General features: G+C 36.5%; 1 protein-coding gene across 1 annotated transcript; it reads left to right on the top strand.

The window, feature by feature from the left end:
- The first annotated feature begins 1,255 nt into the window (after positions 1-1,255).
- Positions 1,256-20,859, top strand: LOC141548640 (transcriptional regulator ATRX-like). The gene is made up of 8 exons (XM_074277653.1): positions 1,256-1,306; positions 1,725-1,777; positions 4,278-4,321; positions 4,630-4,736; positions 6,355-6,480; positions 12,471-12,577; positions 14,210-14,274; positions 19,990-20,859. Exons 2-8 carry the CDS (start codon positions 1,757-1,759, stop codon positions 20,624-20,626), a joined length of 1,107 nt encoding a protein of 368 aa, XP_074133754.1. The 5' UTR covers positions 1,256-1,306; positions 1,725-1,756; the 3' UTR covers positions 20,627-20,859.
- Positions 20,860-20,995: the final 136 nt, after the last annotated feature.

Here is a 20,995-nt window from a genome sequence, read left to right as displayed (position 1 = left end):
CATATGGGGAATGTAATTGGTAAAATGGGTGATTTCTTCACCTATATGAGTAACTACTCAGGATTTTTTTCCTTTATAGTTATCTTGAGCTCAGAATTATTTATGTATAATGTGAGCTGATTGGATTATTACTCTTAAATCTGCCGTTTTAACTAGTCATTTTATTAAAAATAAGAAATGCGATCAAGAAAATAAGATGCTGTACTCAATTCACTTCTGCATACTGTTTTTCCTTAACAGCAAAATTAGAAAGATGATTAATGGTTTGGTAAATTTAACTAGACCATTTTGAAGCTATATAAATAAGTGTTTTCTAGACATTAGGGGTTTTTTTAAGTTTTATTAAGAAAACTGTACTGAGAAGTATGCCCCTAATATGGTCTTTTTAACATTTGTAATAAATTCATATACTTTACAATGAATCTTTTTGATTCTTATCCTTGAAATTATATTGGATTTACATTCAGTTTGACTAGCTAAGAGATACAATCTTTAATGGTTAAAAGATAATTTTCATACTTGTTTCTCATGCTAGTTTGGCTCTTCTGAGCTAAGGTTTCTGAAGGATTTTTATGACTTTGGCATTGTATAGTCCTCTCTGTCTTAATAGAAAAGGAAGCAGTAAATAAACCCTTGCTGAGAATATGTTTAGTAGATGAAAAGATGTGGATCATGTTAAAAATAAATAAACAACAACAAAAACCCTTATTTTTTTCACCAGCATTAAATTGATGGTTGCACTACCCTGCCCAACTATTTAAGATTTATTGCTGGTGAAAATTTAAACAAGATAAATATCTAAAAAATGAGATCTTTGCTGTGTGATGTCTCTTAACCTAGGACCAGTAAAAATCTTCATTCTTTTAGAACTGAGGGTAGCACACACATTGAAGATCATGTGCATGTGAGCCATTATTTTAATAATTGTCTTACTGAAACTGGTTAATGCTGTTGACTGTTGTTGAAATGTGAAATATATTTACTGTTGACCTTGTAAAAATCTGCCAGAGATAAATAAAAAATATATATATTTTAAGTCATTGTAAATAGAGATGTAAAAAATTCATTATCAATCTGCCAAGCAGGAAAGAATATTTAAAATGTTAAATAAATATTGTGTTTCTGAGAAAAAAAAAAAAAAGAAAAAGAAAAAAGAAAAAAGAAAAGAATCTCGAGCACCATTGGTTTCTGATTACAATGATTGGCTTACTGCTCATCCAATCATCTTCGCTGATACTGGCTGCTCCGTGTGTGGGTGCCATCTTAGGAGAAGTGAGATGGCGTCTCCTGAGCTCTCGCTCCTCAGGTAAATATTTCTCCTTTTAAAGACATGTTTTTTACTTTTATTTTTCTCTTATCGACATTTCCTTTAATAAGTTGGTGAACATAAGTCCTTTTTGTGTTTTTTTGAAGAATTTTCCCCTTATTTTCAGTGCGTTATTTTAGGTTTTTTTTCCCCGCTTCGACTTGGCCTCGTTTAGTTTTTCCCTTTTCCTCACCCATTTAGCGTTTTCAGTATCTTTCTCGGAATTGAAAATATCATATTATTTGATTCCCCTAGACAGGATTTGCTACATTTTTCTGGTTTTTATATTGTTGGAATTAAGTGCTCTTGAACCATTTAACTGACTTTTAAAATGTTCCGTTATTGTATGTTGATTTTCTTTCATTGAAGTTATGGTTAATGCAAACGATTTATTTTTATCTTATATCTTTTTTTCTAGATAAACTGTGGAAAACACAGCGATCTTTCTCAATGGATACTCCGAAAGACGAGGTATGTGTGATTTCTTCTATTGTAAATGAAATTTAAGCATTAAAAAAAAATCCTCATCGTTTCCGATTTTGTGGTAAAATAGTTTATGAATCTAAATAAACGACCCAGGCAGAGAAAAGTGGATTTTAATCACTGGTTGGGAGTTTTTCATTCTGAATTCTTTGGCCACAGGGAAAAAAGCCTTTTGTGACGTGTAACTCCCTGAGATTCTATTTGACTCGGGCCTAGTTACCATTAAGGCAATACAGTATGTGTAATAAAAATCCATGTTTCCTGATAAACGCTTGTTCTGTGTTTATAGAAATGCTTATTGACATAAGTTCACTTTTAAATATATTATTTTTAGTGTAAATATGTCCTTTCCTAATTATACCCTGCTTGAGGGTAACTGGGGAAAGGAAAGGAGGAAAAGAATAAAAAAAGGCTCACAACAGAGAACAAAAGAACAATTTACAAGGAAGTGAAGAAAACATGGAAACTTATTAATATAATTTCTGATACTATTATATGTGTGTGTGTGTGTATATACACTTTCTTAAACTGGTAATTTTTGGTAGATATTTTGAATCCTCCCTGATGTTCTCCTGAGTACATGGCAGTGTTCTTTTTGGTTTTGTTTTGTTTCATATTTCTTTTTGGTTTTTCTCTTTTATTAGTATGGTTTTAAAATAAAATATTTTTTTAAATAAAGTGTATAAGAATTGATGATTAATTGAATGAAAAAATGGTGACTCAGTAGTATGATGGTGTCCTTGACAATCATAAGGAATAAATTGTTGTAAACAGTGTAAGTTTAAATATGACATAAAATATATTCAAAATAAAAATTAATTTTTCTTTTTCAAATAAGACAAAGGTTACAGGAGAAATGCTTGTTTTCAGTGCTATGATGCAGCCATGCCAGAAATGCTAACTATATTAGCCAAATTAGTAAGTTGAAGATAAATATATGCATGGACAAAGAAGAAACTTTTTTAGATACAGAGTAATATTGAAAATGACTAGTTAATAATTTATTCATAAGTAAAGAAAGAACAAGAGAAAAGAGAGAAAAGGAGGAGGGGGCGGGAGAGGGAGAGATCTGCAAAATCCTTTGATCCAGGAAATATTAGATAAGATATGTACGGTCCTTGCACCTATTATGTCAATAGATTTGCTTCCCCTCAATCATATTCTAGTTGAAATAGGGAAAAGACTGGGAAATGGATGAAAAAAAAGCAAAAAATGGAAACAGCTCAGCAAAAACATGTTTCCTGAGACTAGATTCTATAATGTGACAAAAGAGTAAACTCCCTTTTTACTTCCACCTGCCTTTCAAACATCTAGAACTGCATGGGAAGGAGACATCTTAAACCTAGAATATGTAAGATTATTTTTCTTCTCTTCCCTATTTCTGACAGGGATGTCCACCATCTTTCTAGTCCCTCAGGCTTACAGCCTAGGACTCATTCTGAACTTCTCAGTGTCTCTTACCCTCCATATCCAAGTTGTTGTCCCAGTATATTGATTTCACCTTCTTAACCCCTCTCAAATACTCCCTTTCTCTCCCCCTCATAGAGGCCCTGGTTATAATTTCACAGGTAGACTATGGCAATATCCTGATTTGAGTTTTTCCCACTCTACTCTAGTACCTTTCAATCACTACAGTGATTTTCCTAAAACTCCTTTTCAATGATGTCATTCTCTGTTCCTTAGCTCCCCCTCCCCACACCCCATATCAATAAACTCCAGTGTCAAGACCAACTACAAAATGCTTGGCCATTCAAAACCCATCATAACCTACCACTCTTCTGTCTTTCATATTCTTCTTACCTTACCCTCTACAGTAACACTGGCCTCCTGGCCATTCTCTGAACAAGACCCTTTATTTCTGACCATTTTCCCATTTTCCCCCATCCCTGCAATGACCTCCTTACTCATTTCTAGCCACTGATTCTGTTCCTTTAAGTCTGAACTAAAATCCGGCCTTCTCAGGAACCTCCCTAGCCCCTCATAATTCCATTGTTTAATTTTGTGAACTTTTCCCATTTATCCAGTGTATAGCTTCTTTTAATGTTTGCTTGTTATAAGCTAGTCAGCTTCTTGAGTACAGGGACCATCTGTTTGCCTCTTTTTGCATCTCCTGTGCTTATCTCAAATCGTTTGGAAATTGTGATCTGTAATTTATTGAAGTAAACTCTGGGATCTGTTAGTTGATGTCACAATCTGACACAACTGAAAAATGACTGAAGAATAACATTTTTGGATAGTTAGGTGACTTAGTACAGAATGGCCTGGATTCAGAAAATCTTATCTTCATGAGTTCAATCTGACCTCAGAAATTTACTCAGAGTATAATCCTGGGCGAGTCACTTCACCCTGCTTGTCTTAGTGTCCTGCCATGTAGAATGAGTTAGAGATCTTTGCCAAGCAAACCCCACATGAGGGTCACAAAGAGTAGTATACAACTGAAAAAAAACCCGTGGATTCACTAACACTTGTATGTGGTTTTTCTTTTTAGGGTGGTGGCCATTTTGAAGAGCCGAAGCCATCATGCCCTGAGAGGTTAGTTTGTGTTTCTGACCAAAGTATTTGGATTTATTTAAAAAGTACAAATACACCAAGGATGTTGTCCATCTAACTGCTGTCTTTATATCTGTGTCTTCTGTTATTTCTCCTTCTATATTTTTGTGAAAGATACAAGGAATGAAGTGATGCAAGTTAGTACTGAGTCGTGTATGGAATTATGAAAAATGACTGTGTGTATGGAATATTGAAGCGATTTCAACTTTACTAACACTCACCAAGGAAGCCGGTTTTCTGCAAAATTTCACTTGTTTTAAGTATAAACATAGATTTTAAATTTTCTTTAGGAAAGAACATGTGGCCTGTGATGATGGACAGATGGTGCGTGACTCTGTGAATCCACCTCAGTTACATGAAAAGTCACCTATGGTTGAGACAAAAAGCTTCACAGAAGGTATATTTTATCTTAATGCTTTACATATTTGAAAATTAACACCCCTAGTTATGGGTAGAAAATTTGGTTTTCTTTGTATACAACTGCTTTTCATTGTCCTAAAATTTTAGTCATACAGGAACTAGATTCATGGCCAGAAGGGATTTTAGAATTCATCTAAATCCCTGATAGTACAGATTAGGAAACAGGTACTAAAAATAACATGGCTTACTCAAAATCATTTGTCATTATTTGTCATTAATAGTCTGTTTGGTATAGGCCCTTAATTTAAACTATCTTGCAAATTAGCAATTTTTGGAATGGTTTTGATATAGGGGGGTTTATTTTAAAGATCATTTTTGTTTTATTTTAAGTTAAAAGCTGTTGGCTTTTATCCTGGGGAACTTTTGACCTTTTTTTTTTTTTTTTTTTTTTTTTTTTTTTGCCACTTCTTGGTTTGTTTCCTGACCTTGGTGTATGCTTCCAATATTCATCTTCATTTTCTACCCACTGTTCATTTAGACACTGACCTTGGGCTGCATCAGCCATATAGGTGAGCTTTTAATTTACCTCAGGAGGGAGAGCCACCTCACTTCCTGCTCATCTCTTTTTTCCTCAAGGCTTTGGCCTTCTAGTTCATTCAGGTTTTGTCTTATTTTCCTTGCAGTTGGAGACCTAGAAACCTATGCTCTTACCAAAGTATCCATGGGCACTTGATCTGCCAAATCTAATAGTTATCCTTCTACCCTCCACCTCAGTCCTAATCCTATTTTTATCTTTATGCTGCACTTCATACTCATGTTTTCTTGGACTTATTTTCCTACCTGTCTATTTCTCTCTCTCTCTCTCTCTCTCTCTCTCTCTCTCTCTCTCTCTCTCTCTCTCTCTCTCTCTCTCTCTCTCTCTCTCTCTCTCTCTTTTGCTTCCTTATTATTCATTTTGCAATCTACTTCTTGGCCTTGGGACCTTTCATTTGTCTTGGAGATTATTCTACATTAAAGGCTGTGATTTTCACCAATATACAGTGGACACCCCAAGCTATGTATAAAAAGCACACTGTAACTGTTGAATTTTTTCAGGCCCACATCAGCTGTCTGGTATTGCTCCTATTTTACACGTGAGGAAACTGAGGCAGACAGAAGCTAAATGTCTGATTTATAGATACAGGCTCCTTTGTGTGCTGTCACTAATGAGAATGAGAGCTTCTTGAGATCAGGGACTTGATTTTCTATTGTTGTTATCAGTGCTCTGAAGCTGTGCCAGAGGGCAGGTAATACTCTGAACCTTTGGTCTTGGAGAATAAAGCTTAAGATTCTAAAAGGACTTGGGAAATTCTAAATCGGGGAATGGTTTTTCCCTCTGAGGCTTTAGTATGGAAAGAAGAATAAAGACAGAATATTAATGCTCTATTTTCCTCCCATGGCTTTTTCCTAAAGAATTTCATTTTGAATATCACAGTTCTGGTGTTGAAAATTTCTGATTGCAGGGAAGAGGTTGTGATGAAGTCCCTTAGCATCTTGGAACAAACTTGGGATTTTATTTTATCCGGTGCTTTTTAAAACTTTCTTTTTAATTTTGATATTCAGGGTGGCTTCAGTGTTTTCACATAATTAGCCTCATAAATGTTATCAATTTGTAGGTAATGTGGTTGAACAACCAGAATTGAAGAAGAAGAAGAAAAAGAAGGAAGACAAAGATGATGTTCAACAGGTTGAAGTTAGGCAGAAAAGCAGAGTGAGGACTAAAACTATCAAAAGACGTGTTGGTAAGTTGTTCAGTTTAAAATTAATTTTAAAGTATATTTTGTAAAATAATTAAAGAATATTGAAAATCATTGAAAGATCTGCACTCATATAAAGAGACTACAATATTGTTATTGGAAAGAACACTGAAAAAGAAATTGACCACTTTTTATAACCATAAAGAATGGAGGAAAAGTATATTCTTCCTGTGATGGAGACAAAAATGGAGTGACAATTCCTGTGCCTGTGATGGAGGTGTTAAGACCCTGGTGAGAGGTCTTTTTTCTGCAAACAGACCAGGAGTGTTCAGGTTAATGTTATTCCCTGGGGTGGGGGTGGGGGCGGGGGTGGGGGGGCCAGAACAAGTGGAGTGGAGATGGTGACATTCAGGTATGGGGCCTTAGCTGATGGTGCCTCAGGTGGAAGGTGTCCATTATCATGAGAAAAAAAGGAACAGAAAAGTGGAGAAGTAATTTACTTAGGGAAATGGCCAGTGAGCAAAATAGGAGAAACAATGGTCAGAGAGAGGGGAAACACTTGCAAAGTAATAAGAGGATTAGGAATAGGAGAATGATGACAAAATAATGTGACAGGCAAAAAAGAAGAAATAATCAGAAAGAGGGAGCAATCAAGTGCCAACATTTTTAGAGAGTCAAGGAAGGATAAAAACTATTGGGCTTAAGAAGCTGTGTAACTGAAGCTAAAACAAACTGTCGATTAATAAACATTTATGAAGCGCCTATTATTACCAGGTGTCATGCTAAGCACTAAGAATGCAAAGAAAGATAAAACACAATCCTTTTCTCTGAAAAATATATCATAGTCTAAAGGGGAAGTAACTTGCAATCTACCTTTATGTGAATGTTTTAATACTTCAATATTCTTCTCCCTTTGCTCCCAGAATTCTTCCTTAAAATTTAACTAGTCAAATAAGTATCAGTTTTATTCTAGAAAATTTAAAATTTTCCCCAAACCCTTGTTTGTGGCCTACTACTGATCTGCTCTCATACAAGCAAATTGGTATTAACCATACAGCCTGTAATCCAGTCTAGTGTTCTGTCAGTTGACCTTTCTATCCAAATGTTTCATAAGCAAAGTGCTTTGCTGTCTTTCTCTAAAGTTATAGCTCATTATTATGAACAAATATAGTCAAATGTTGGAGACCAAGAATTATTTCTGGAGGGTTTGTGATCAGAAAGAGGTTAAATTTTTTCACTGGGAGCTTCCTTCATTTTGAACTAACAGTAGTCTTGCCACAATGATGATGAGTGTTTTTCGTTTTATTTGAACTTGTTTGAAAGTAGGTTACATTTTTAAAAATCTCTTTGTTTGCTTTAGGTCCTGCTGTTGGGAATTCACCTTTACTTTCTTGTTGATCCCTTTTGTTAATTCCTTTCCAAACTCTGTGTCCCTGCTGTCTGTGGGGTTTTCTTTTTGTTTCTCTTCCTATAGTAAATATATTAGAAATCATGATTAACACCCCAGCTTTTTAAATATAACACATTCTGCTGCCCCTACTCTTTATTTTATCTGTGTATATCTCATGTTTATTTGATAGGTATTATATACTCATACACATGTGTCTCCTTTTGGTTGAAAGCAAGAAGCTGTTGACTTTAACTTTGTTTCTCTATTTCTGCCTTAAGAGTAAATTAATACTTGGGTATTTTCCTCCTTCCTCTTTCCCCCACTCTCCTCCTCACCCTATTTGCCTTCTGTCTTCTTGTTGCTGTTTTACTTCTCCCTGCCACCTTGCCCTCCTACTCCTTGTCCCCTCTCAGGCTTTTTCTTTCCTTTCTGGAAAAACAGTGAGGTTCCTTCAGTATCTGCCTCCCCCCAGCTTATCAGTTCTTCCTTTTGTTTCTCATTTGAATTAAATGATTTTTTTTTATCTCTCCCTACACAGTTTTATTTTTTTAGACTTGAACCTTTGTCCTCAGTTTGGCCCAAGCCTTTCTATTTTTTTTTATTTTTTATTTACAAGACATGTGCAAGGATAAGTTTTCAACACTGACCTTTGCAAAACCTTCTGTTCCAACTTTTCCCCTCTTTCCCCCCACCCCCTCCCCTAGCTGGCAGGTAGAACAATACAGGTTAAATAAAGTATATGTTAAATGCAATGTATGTATACATATTTATACAGGTATCTTGCTGCACAAGGAAAATCTGATTTAGAAAGAAGGTAAAAATAACCTGAGAAAAAAACCAAAATGCAAGCAGGCATTAACAGAAGGACTGGAAATGCTATGTAGCCCAAGCCTTTCTTTAAAAAAAAAATTGTTTAAAACTTAAATGTTAAAAAGATCATTAAAAAAAGTCATATTCATATCAGAATGTAAGGGAGGGTTCAAAATATGTAATAATAAATTCAATTTCAAGAAAGCCTATATACTAATGAGGGCATTGTATTTCTTACTGTCTGTTTCCTAGTAGGTTTTCTTTTATTCTCGGTTGTGTACTTTTTACTTTATTTTTTCCCACCTTTCCTCCCTTGCACATTCAGTCAAGCAGGCTGCAGTAAGTATGTATATATTTATGTTTATATATGTACATGTATTGATATATCTATCGTGTATACACATACATATAAAACAGATTAACATGGGTGGCATGTAATGAAGATTTCTGTATTTTGAGTGAATCTTTCAAGATTTTGGCCTAGTCTGGGATGTGCGATTACTCCCCCTTCCTTGGTTCTCTAATAACTTCTGCTCCTGTTCATTATTACTTTTGTTTTCATTTCTAATTTTTAATCTCCCCTGACTCCTCTGCTGTATTACTACCTGCCCCCTGGCCTTGCTAGTACTTAACCTGCCTGAGGATCCCTCCCTTATTCTCCCCACTCTCTTAATTCCATTCTGACTAATGTAATACATTTCTTCCCAGCCCATCTCATTTATTTATAGATATAAAAGACTTTATCCCCTTATACATGTACATGTACCATCGTTTCTTTAACCCATTTCTGATATGAGTGGGCTTCCAGCACCCTCAGTCCTCCTCACTTGTCTAATTCCGTGCTCTTGTCCCTCATTTGTTCAATGGAGTTATTCTTTCTAACTTGTCCATCATTTTGCGTTTCAGAATCACATTATCCTCTTCTCTGCTTCTGGTTTTCTCTCACACTAATTACTAATGGCAGTCACAGACATAGGGTGTACATCTGCACACAAGAAACACATAGTCTCCCTGATTGAGTCCTTTGTAATTCATCCTTGATGCTTCCGGGATGTTTTTCTTGGATCTTATGTGTCTCTTTCCAACAAAAACTTGGAAGCCTGGCAGCTCATGGGATATTCCTTCTCTTAGTTCAGAGTTATCCTTCACTTGCCGGATGTGAAAGTTTTGGCTGCAATCCCACTTCTTTCCATCCTTGACATATACTGTCCCAGGACCCGTAGTCTCTTAGAGCAGCCGCTGTGTGGTTCTCATTATGGCAGTGTCATGTTTGGTTTGCCCATCTCTCGTCTCTCTCCTGGGCCCCTTCAGTTCTGCTTTGTGCAGCCCTGTACCACTGAGGGAACATGCATTCAATTCTACCATTCCATTTTATCTAGCGTTCTATCTTTTTAAAAATATTGTTCAAGGGGCAGCTAGGTGGAGCAGTGAATAGAATATCAGCCCTGAAGTCAGGAGGAACTGAGTTCAAATATGGTCTCAGACACTTATCACTGCCTAGCTGTGCGACCCTGGGCAAGTCCCTTAAACCCCAATTGCCCTCAAAAATAAAAATATATATATATATTGTTCATCTCTTTAACTTCTTGTTTGTTTGTTTTGATTAACTTAGTTCCCAAAAGGGAAAGTTAAGGGCCCCCATTTGTTTGGTGTTGTTGCTTTTCTCTTATGACTCATTTAGCTTTTTCTTAATTAATTTAGATATGGCATCATTTGGTGCATGTGTATAGTGTTGATATTATTTCATTTTTACAGTACTTCTTAGTGAAAAGTCATTTCCTAATTTCTTTTAATTAGACATGTTTTTGGTTTTGCTTTATCAGGAATCACAATTACTGCCTTCTGTCCCAGGCTTTACCTTTACTCTGTTGTGTATCTCTTTGCTTTCCAATGTATTTCTTATATTTTAATCCACTTATGTTTTGTGTTTAGGTTTGTCCCATTCCTATTTGCAGTTAGGTTACTATGTAGTTCCCTTCAAATTATCTTTCCCTCATTTACCCTTTTATCTCTTTTTTTCATCATGTCCTCTTAGTTTATGCTCACCTCCTCCACCGACCCTCTTTCCCTTCTCTCTTCCCTACCTGTAGAACTAAACAAGTTCCTATACCCAACTCTCTGATCCACTTCCAGCGGGAGTAAGTTTCAAGCATTATTCCTCACTATAAAAGATCTTGTTTTCCACGTTGATGTAAGACAATTTGCTCCATTCTCCTCCTTCCTTGGAGGCTGAGTTTTTCATGGGATCTTTTGTAGTTGTCTTAGAACAATTGTTTCACTTGTTTTCCTATACTCTCTGCCCTCTCTGAGGCAATATTCTGTCTTTTCTTTGTAAAGGAAATTTGATTTTCTGAAGGGCTTTCCTGTCTTCCCAGAATTCTCTCTCTATGGTATTTCCTCTGTAAAGATACTTTGCATTTGCAGTTTTCTTCCTCCTCTTATTGCTTGGACCAGGGCCACACATTTCACACTCAGCCATTGCTCACAAGTCTTGTAATCTGGAGACATGTGGTGATCTCTGTCAGAGGGCCCTCATTCCTCCACCCAGCAAATGCTTGTGGATCTCCCAGGATCTCTTCTGACTTGCCTTTTCCTGAGACATGACGCTGCTTTTCTTTCAATACTGTCATTTGCTGGTGGCTAGATCCCTCCTGAGGCTCCCCAGACCTTTCTGTCTCTCTCCCTAAGCTGCCCTGGTCTAGAAAAGAAATCATCCTGTGTTCTTTGCTGGGCTTGATTAGGGCAAGGCTTGCTTCTGTTCTAATTGTATGGAGAAAGCTTTTAGTTTATCCCCATTGCAGGTAATCCTTGCTGATGACAGTTATAAATTTTACTTATCACTTCAATGCAAACTGCATTTATTATTATGCCCTAGGGCTTTTTAATAGGAACAGGTCCTTTGTTTTGGAAAGGTCTTTCCCTGCACCTGTGAAGATAATCACATGACTTCTGTGGGATGTTCTTTCTTTGCAGTTGGCTTTTCCATTACAATTGTCTAATTATGCCCCTGTCTTTAACTCCTTATCCATCCTCCTTTTTTTTATACCTCTCCATTCTCTTGTGGTCTCCTCATTTTCATTTTTAACTAGTTTAACAGTGCAGAAACATGATAAGTAATTTCTGTCCTAATCTTTTTCAAATATTTGTTTACAACCATTGAGCAGTTGCCTACATTGAGCACTCTAATTCAAGCCCTCCACATCTTTGTTGCTATAATAATTTTCCTTAGCGAATGGTTTAGCTCTGTTATTTCTTTTCCTAATTAGCCTCTAACAAAAAAATACAGACCCATCTATTGGACTTTTAACGTCCTGCAATATTTTCCATTCTAACTATACTTGCTTTCCTTCCCCAGCTGGCCTCCTGTTTCTCATACTCATGGTTCATCTGTGTCTGTTCCTTCATCGTGATTGTTGTTCCCACACTATCTGTCTTTCTTCTGTTAAAGTTTTTGTCATGTTAGTGGTGTCTGACTCTTCATGACCACATTTGGGGTTTTTTTGACAAGAATTCTGGAGTTGTTTACTGTTTCCTTTTCTAGTCCACTTTAAAAATGAGGACACTGAGGGAGAAGTGAATTCAGGAAAATAAATCATGGGCTCTCTTCAAGTTACAAAATTTGTTAGTTTGTGAAATTTGTAAAACTTATCCATAATGTTATGTAAGTGTGCAACAGTAAAATGATGTGAATACATATATCTTTGAAAATTCCTATGGATTAAGCAAATAGGACATGCCCAAAAAGATATTGTGATATAAAAATGTAGTTTCCAAGGTTTTATGGAATTTTAAATTTTATTTGTGAACATACTATGTTTATAATTTATTTGTTTAGGGGAAAGACTTCCTGGGATGGTGTGTTGTACCGCTTGTGCACGACACGTGAACCAGTATGAGGAGTCAATTTATAGACATCCTGCCCTGAATGTTCTCATTTGTAAGGTATGTAAGTTATGAAGTAGATGATGATTTTGTTATCTGTAAACTATTATGCCTTTTGTTTGGGAATAAAGGAAATATTCTCCTGTTAGAGTAAGACATGTTTTTTATTTTTATGAATTCTCTAAAGATTCTTTTCAAAAGTGAAGATTCTCTCTTTAGAAGTGAGATGCAATAAGTGCTGAACTTATAACATCAGACTTGATTCATAAATTGGTTAGTTTAGATAAACTTCATTTTTTAATATACATGGGGACAAACATAAAAACTATCTGTGCCCGACCTCTGAGCTCATATTGTTCGGATCAGTCATAGTGGCTACCACAGTGTCTTGACCCTATCATAGTGAGGTAATTTTCACCCTCTTTGATTATGAAGTATGTTGGGGGGGTAGCCCCTTGATATTCTTTGTTTGATCTCCAACTTCCTTTGGGACTTGGACCTTTGATACAAGATCTGGTCAAATTAGTTTGGGCTATCTGAGCTGGCTGGGGTTTTACAGCCCCCCAGTCTGCTCTGCTCAGATAGACCAAATGCCAGCAGGAAATTCCTTTTTGGGAAGAGACTTCTGTCTGTCCCCAAAAGATAACAAGAGAATCCTTATCTTATTTACATCACTCTCTGGAACCTCTTTACATCACTGCATCTGAATGATTGTGCTCTTGTATAAAACAGAGTCCTCAAAAATCTATTCTTTGCAAAATGGGCCTTGTACCATGCAGCCATTTTGCCCACCGGCTCTCCGGTGTTTCCATTCTAAACAATAAAGACTATGTTTCCATACAGCATTAAGTAGCAAATTCCTTTGCTGCCGACCCCGCCCTTGGTTACCTTGGGGAAGGAAGGAGAGAGAAAAAAGGAACTGATCCATCTCGGTTTAGACCTCAGTTTACTCCTCATCAAGAACATGATTAATCAGAAAACAACTCAGTCTTATTCTTGTTTGACCGTATATGGAATATTTTGCTTTCAATAGTTCCTACTTCTGTTGAGAGAACATTTCAAATTACCTCTTTGGAGATCATTATTTATTGAAATAATAAAAGTAGTTTTAATACCAGCTTCTTTTCCTTAGCACTTTAAGATTTATAAACGGTTGTACACATGCAAATTTGTTTGATGCACAATAACCCTGTGCAGCTCTATTATTATAATATGTTTTACTAATTAACTCTGAGAATGAATAAGTTGAGAAAGGAGTTCATCTGAGCTCGTTCAGACTCTTATCACCATATAGAGTGTGCTTGAGTGCAAGTAAAGTTACTTTTGATTGTACTGATAATGTTTTCTGTTGTTCCTTGGACGCTGTTTATTTTCCCTTTATCAATTTAGGTAAATTTTTCCATTGAACATGTTTTGAATTTTCTTTAAATCAGCTTATCAGTTAACAAAATGAATTGTTCCTAGACATTTTGTCCCTCTGTTCCTTATGATATGTTATTACTTTGTTGGCAGTTCTTTATTTTGCAAAATATTTCATTTTTTGCCTGTTACTAAAGTTATCTCGCCAGTTTTATGTTTAAATATAAGTGTATGCTTAGTGGATTTAAGCATTTTAAAATTTTTGCTTTGTGAATGTTAATATTTTAACAGATATAGAACATTTAGAATTGAATATTCATTCCTTTTTTTTAGAACTGCCACATTTATGTGAGTGATGACATAAGCTTTGATTCTACTAAAGTTCAGAAGCAATGCAGGTAGGAATATATCTCCCAAAATAGAAAGCATTCCTCTTTTGGGGATTTCTTAAATAGTTTTATTTATTTATAATTTATTTTACTTACTCTATCAGTATTTATTGTGTTAAATGTCAGAGATTATAGCATATATTCAAAATGAGAGCTATAGTAATTTTAAATTTATAACTACCGATATTTTCTCATTGAAGAGAAAGAGGCATGCAACTTGTTATGGTTTAATTTTTCATTTGGATTCAGGTCTTCTTGAGCTGCCCATGATTTTACCAGACATTGTTAACCTGGTTGCTTTTAGTAAATTTCATGATATCTCGGAACTTAGACGCTGAAGAAATTTATACATTGGTTGTACTTGATGTTTACAATTAAATCTTTTTAAGAAGTTAAAAAGAAAATTTCGGGCTAAAGAAACCATTGTACCACAAAGGTGTCCATAATACCTGGGCTCTCTACCACTATTGGGGTCTTTAGTACATAGTGTGCAAGGGCTGCATTATATCTGAGGGAACAGGAAATAGATTTGGGAAGGATGACCAGACTGTCATCCCATTTTCTTTTCTGTCTCCCCTTTGTGGATGTACCTAAGTCAAAAAAAAAAATCTAGTTTATACTCAGTTTCCAACATAACTACCACAATCCTATTCTTTGTTGTTGAGCCATTTCAATTGTCTCTGAAATTTTTTAAAATAAATTTATTAATTTTTAATACGCATTGTTTTATGAATCATGTTGGGAGACAAGAATTAGAATAAAAGAGAAAAACCATGGGAGAGAAAAAAAACACTGAAAAAAGATGTGAACATAACATGGGTTGATTTAAATTCCATCTCCATAGTTCTTTTTCTGGATGCAGATGGCTTTTACTGTCCAAAATCTATTGGGAGTACTTTGGATCACTGAGGCACAGAAAAGGACCAAGTCTTTCATAGTTGGTCATTGCATATTGATGCTGTTACTGTGTACAGTGCATTCCTGGTTCTGATTGTTTCACTCAGCATCACTTCTTGTAAATCTTTATTGGTCTTTCTAAAATCAGCTTGATCACAATCTTTTATATCACAACAACATTCTGTTACTTTCATATCCCACTTTGTTCAGCCTTTCCCCAAATGATGAGCATCTACTCAAAGTTTGTCCTGAGATTTCTCAAAAAGTGCTGGGGTCTCTACCACTACTGGGTCCTCTAGTACATCATGTGCAAGGGCTGCATCATATCTGAGGGACCAGGAAACAGGTTCAGGAAGGACGACAGTCTGCTCATTCCAGTTTGTTTTCTGTCTCCCCTTTTGGGATGTACCTAAGTCAAGTCTTTTGGCATTTTTTCACGCTGACCTTCTTGGATTCCTCTCTTTTCAGTAACTAACTACTTACCTCCTTAATTTCCTCTCAGTTTTACCCTTTAGACTTGTGCTCTTCTAGTTTACACTTTTAAATATACCTTTTAAGCTCTTCCAAGATTTTTTTTAAGGACCTGAGAACAAATTACATTTTTTGAGGCTCCAAATATGACCACGTCGATACTGTTGTCCTTTATAAGTATACCTCGATCCTCCTTGTTACTACACTAACTTTTCATTATCTTTAGAAAGGAACTTTTTCCCCCCTGCTTTTTTATTTTTATTTATCTCACATTTCCTTTCTGCTTTTTTGTGACTCGGATTTTTTTATGTGATGGTTCTGCTCTGGCCTTGTGCTGTCCTAAATTTTGGTGCTGCTTGGTGCTGGATTTCAGGGCTTAGGGTGTGAGATGGGGACAGGAGTGGTGGGGGTCTGGTTTCCCTGATCGCCTCCCTGGGGTGTGGAGTTTATGTAGCTCTTAGGCTGCCCCACAAGCAGGGTGGGGTGGGGTGGGGAGCATTGGGAAAGGGCCTTACTGATGGTTTCTATGGTAACAGAATCTTGTTGGTGGTTGGATTTGGAGGAAGGTCCACATGTTAGTTACAACGTAATTGTCTAGCTTTCCATGCCAAAACTGACTGCACCAAGGGCAAGGATTGGGGGGGAAGGGGCTTTTGGTACTTATGCCCTTTCAAAGAACAAACTTGGCTACAATGACCTGCCCTGGGGAAGTAGAAACAGGTATTAAGAACATGAATTTATTAAATTTTATTTTAATTAACATTTATAGTTCACCTTAAATTTCCTGTTCCTGTACCTTTGCATTGCTCTGAATTCTTTGGTAATTTGCTTCTTAAAATCCTTATCTTCCATCAAAGTTTAACTGAAGTAGGTGTGTCTCACTGGAGTGAGAACAATACAACTGTCTAATGTAGTAGTAGCAGTAGTAGTAGTAGTTAGTAGTAATAACTAGTAGTAGTAGTAGGTGATAATAGTAGTTTCTTGTAGTAATAGTAGGTAGTAGTAGTAGTAATAGTAGTTACTAGTAGTAGTAGTAGTAGTAGTATTTGATAATAGTTACTTGTAGTAATAGGATGTAAACTCCTTTAAAGGTATGAACTCAGTGCATAAGTACCTTGTAAGAATCCTAACAGTAGTAGTAATAATAGCAATTACTACTGTTGATCTATGTGTTGAGTTCTTATTTTTCATTTAGCAGCTTCTGAATTTCTTCCATCATTTGCCTCAAATCAATCTTTGAAATCAAACTTTGCACTCAAACCTTAGGTGTTTCTTGGTAGAGGGCAATATATTTTACTGTATCTAGATTCTAGTTTCTCCTTCAATATTAGTTCACATTTATTCCATATTTACATGTGTGTGTGCTTTGTCTCCTCCTGTTCCTTGAAGGTAAAGCCTGTTATAAATATCTTTTGTTTTATTAATAACTAACACAAAGTCTTCCCTAAATTCAATAAGTGCTTTTGGTTTTCTTCCTACAAGACACATTTTGCCCTTTGTGCAATTTAGCTTCAATAAGAGAGTATATTTGACCATTTTTTAAATTGAAAACATATTTATTAAACATTTAGTATTTGAAAATATCTTGAAAATTTGGACCCTAGGATCCTGATCTGGAGAAGAAACATTTAGACTAATAATAATAGTATGATAATGATGTTAATGATGAGGATGATACCTATTGTGTATATAAGACTGGATGCTCAGCTAAGTCACAACAATCCTGAAAAAGAAATGTTATTATTACAGTTGAAAAACCAAGGCAATTTTCATTAAGTGATTTGCCCAAGGTCAAACAGCCAGTGGTAAAGTCAAGGTAGCAAGAACAGGTTCAGAATAAGCACGAGACAAATTGACAAGGACTATGCTCTATCAAAAGGAAGGTGTACTTAAGAGAAGAGTTTCCAAAGTCGAGATAAAATAGGCCCCTGAAGTGGCAAATATGGAATAAAGATGGGAAAGCATATAGCTAGAAAGGAAAGGAATTTGGAAGAATCTATGAAAAGAATATGCCAGGAGGCCTAAGTGTGTCATTGATTGGCATGTTTGATTCACAGAGGAGTTTTGTAATGTTCTTGGTTTTGGTTTCCTTGGGGGGGTCTCTGGGGGTCTTGGGAGCAGCCTTCATTTCAGTTCAGTGATCACCACAAGAATAGCCAGGTGTTGAAGTCCAAATCCTTTATTGTCTCCTTCCAAGTCCTATCTCCTTCACTTGGGGTTGGCTAGTTTTCTGAAGGCCTTCTGGAGTCTTGGTTTCAGTGGAGGAGTGAAGGAGAAGAGCCTGCCACCAAGGCCGTGTGAGATGAAGTCAATGAATCTCTCTGAGTCCAAAGGTTTGTGCTTCAGCTTCTGGCCACCACAAAGGTGGACGATGGCTTGAATCTGTCTCGGCTTTGGCTGGCTGCTATATGCTCCATCCTCGTAGGTGTGAATCTTGGGGAATTATATTTAGTAAATGTATTGGACTAGAGAACTATTAAGTCAATTCCCTGACTTAACACCTTGTAAGAATCCTTGTTTCAGACTTCTGTCCCATAACAAGAGTTTAGTAGATTCAGCAGAGTGAGTTAGGGTAAGGAGGATGGCACTATTAGAGAGAAGACACTATGAGCGGGGAGAAAGAAGGACCTCCTGGTGGGCTTAGTCAGGAAGAAAACTTGGCAGAGACCTTAAGCAGATCTTTGATAGGGGAAATATAATATAACCTTGGGGATATCTCAGGGATAAAGGCAGGAACTCAACAGGGTGAGGATCAAGGAGGAGAAGGAAGTGTTGGGAGCTTAAAGGTGGGGGGAATCCAGGAACTAGATGGAGTACACCTGACAGACCAGGGCCAGGACCTGTCTAAAGATGGGATAATCAAACTCTCTACAGGTTGTTTAAAGATACACAAGGTTTCAGGGATGGACAAAGGAGTTTCATCCTCACAATCATTCTATAAACAGAATATTCTTAATGGAATTATTCTATCTGATAAGAGTCAGATGAGCTTCTTCCTGAGCTTACAATAACCTTGTCCAAACTAGCCAGGTAAAGTGCTTGTTCAGGAATGTATAGTCAGTCAGTGAGCCTGAATCTGAACTCAGAATTTACTGGACTAAAGGCAAAGCTCCATATTATTGTTTGCCACAAAGGTACTCACAAATGTCTGCTTCATAAGGAACAAACTTACTTTCATTTTCTTTTCAGAAAAATCACATTGTTTTCATCCATTTCCACTTGCCCATTGCAATTTTCAGTGCATTCTGTTCTTCAGTGAACTTTTTGTTTTATTTTTTAGTGAAATTCCCAATTTTGCTTTCTAAAATCTTTTTTCACATAAATGCATTTTCGCTACCAAGATATTAACGTTTTTCATGATTTTCTTGCATCACTTTCATTATTTCCCCCAACTTTTCTTCTATCTCTTTACTTCCCTATAGGGATCTCTTTTTTCAAGCATCTTTCAGTGATTCTTTCTGGAGTGTGAGACTAATTCATATTTTTCTTTATGACCTTGAATGTGGAAGTTTTGAATGTTGATATTTTCTGATTTTGTGCTTTGATCTTCCCTGTCACCAGAGTAATTTCTTATGATCATGTTCTTTTTTCTTGTTTACTGATTGATCTTTCCAGCCTATTTTAAGTTGTACATTTGTAATAAAATTGGGTACTGAATGAAGAGAGCATTGCCCCAAGCTTTAAGTTTTTTTCTATTGGTTCAGAGCTGTTCTTGAGCATCTGTAGGTTTTCTGCTTTTCTAAGGTGTTATGGTCTAAGGAGAGGTGTAGTCACTGGTTTTCTGGTCTGAACTTTTAGAAATCTGTGAGTGACCATAAGCTCTCTTTGCTGAACTGGATCTGTGAACCACGCCCTTGGCTGCTAGTCTTCGTTCTTGCCTTAGGATGGTAATGCGGATCTCCATATGGCCAATGCAACAGAGTCCTGGGCCCAGTGCCGGCTAATGATCCACTTTCTGACGAGTTTCTCAGTCCTTGCTGAGAGCCCTGGAAGCCTCAGCTGCTGCTGATTCAGTTGCCTTTCAAGGTCTTGTGTGGGAGACCCAGGAATGGCCACATTATGTTGGTTTTAACCTTTTCATTTGTTGGTTCTTTCCATTCCACAATTAATTTGGGGCAGGATTTTAAAATTGTATAGATGTTTCATTAAGAGAGATTGGGATAGGTTCCTGCTTTTACTTTTATAAGTACGTGAATAATTTAAAAGAATATATGTTGAGGTATATTTAGTTATATTAAGGTATATTAAATTTTCTATAATTTGTAATTTTTTGTTCCTGATTAATTTTTTTAAAGTCTTTAAATAGTTGACTAAGAATGATGCTTCAATGTTTTTTGTTTGTTTTTTACCTTTCAGATGGTGTGCAGAAGGTGGACGTCTCATTTTTTGTAATTTCTGTAGTAATCTTTTCTGTACAAAATGTATTCGGCGCAATCTAGGGGAAAATGAGCTGTCAAAAGCGATGGATAACAACATTAAGTGGAGTTGTTACATTTGTCAGCCAGAGCCTTTAATGGATTTGGTTGCCGTATGTAACTCTGTATTTGACAGTTTATCATGCTTTGATCAGCAGTCTAAAAAGAGGAAGTTAGTAAGTGACAAGAGTGGTAACAAGTGTGACCAATCTGAGAAATTAAAACAGGGAAGCTCTGCTGAAGAGGCACATCAGGTGTATAATCCTTCCCGGGATACTGCACCACGCTCTCTTTCCACCTTACAGATGTCAGAAGCACTAATTGAGCAGACAAAAGCATTTATTGAGAACGTTAGAGAGACAAACACCACTTTCCTGAAGCATTTGCAACAAAAATCTCCTTATTCAGAAGTGAGCCCAAGTGAGAGGTCCTCTCAGTATGAAATTATGAATTCAGTGGTCAGGGAGATACATAATGCTCAGGAGGCCTTGGAAGATTGTCTGAGTACTGAATTAAGTAAATTGGTTGTTAAAGAGGTAGAGGACAAGAATAAAGAAAAAGAAAAGGAGAATGCTTGAAACAATACTAAATCTGTTAAGATTTCTTTGTTAGGACTGGGTAAGAGATATTTCCTTGTTCATAGTTCAATGTGAGCTACAAATCTGTCCAACCAGATTTGTTATGTTTGGGTACATAACCCTCTGTTTGTTTTCTGTACACTGTCTCTTCTTACTGCCAGTCCTCCCTGGTCAGGGGAGATGCCCAGTTCTCCTGAGATGTGATTAAATAAAGGTTCGTTTTTCTGCATTGCAATACCTCTCTTTTTAATGGACTTCTGACCCACCCAGTTTTCCTGGCTCATCTGGGAGAACTGGGCAGAGCAGGGAAATCTGAGGATCTCAGAAGGTTGTGCATCTTTGGACAATCTCGGGTAAGGCATGCGTGGG

The sequence above is a fragment of the Sminthopsis crassicaudata genome, chromosome X, assembly GCF_048593235.1.
Source record: "Sminthopsis crassicaudata isolate SCR6 chromosome X, ASM4859323v1, whole genome shotgun sequence".
NCBI lineage: Eukaryota > Metazoa > Chordata > Mammalia > Dasyuromorphia > Dasyuridae > Sminthopsis > Sminthopsis crassicaudata.
This window is presented reverse-complemented; position numbering and strand designations above follow the sequence as displayed.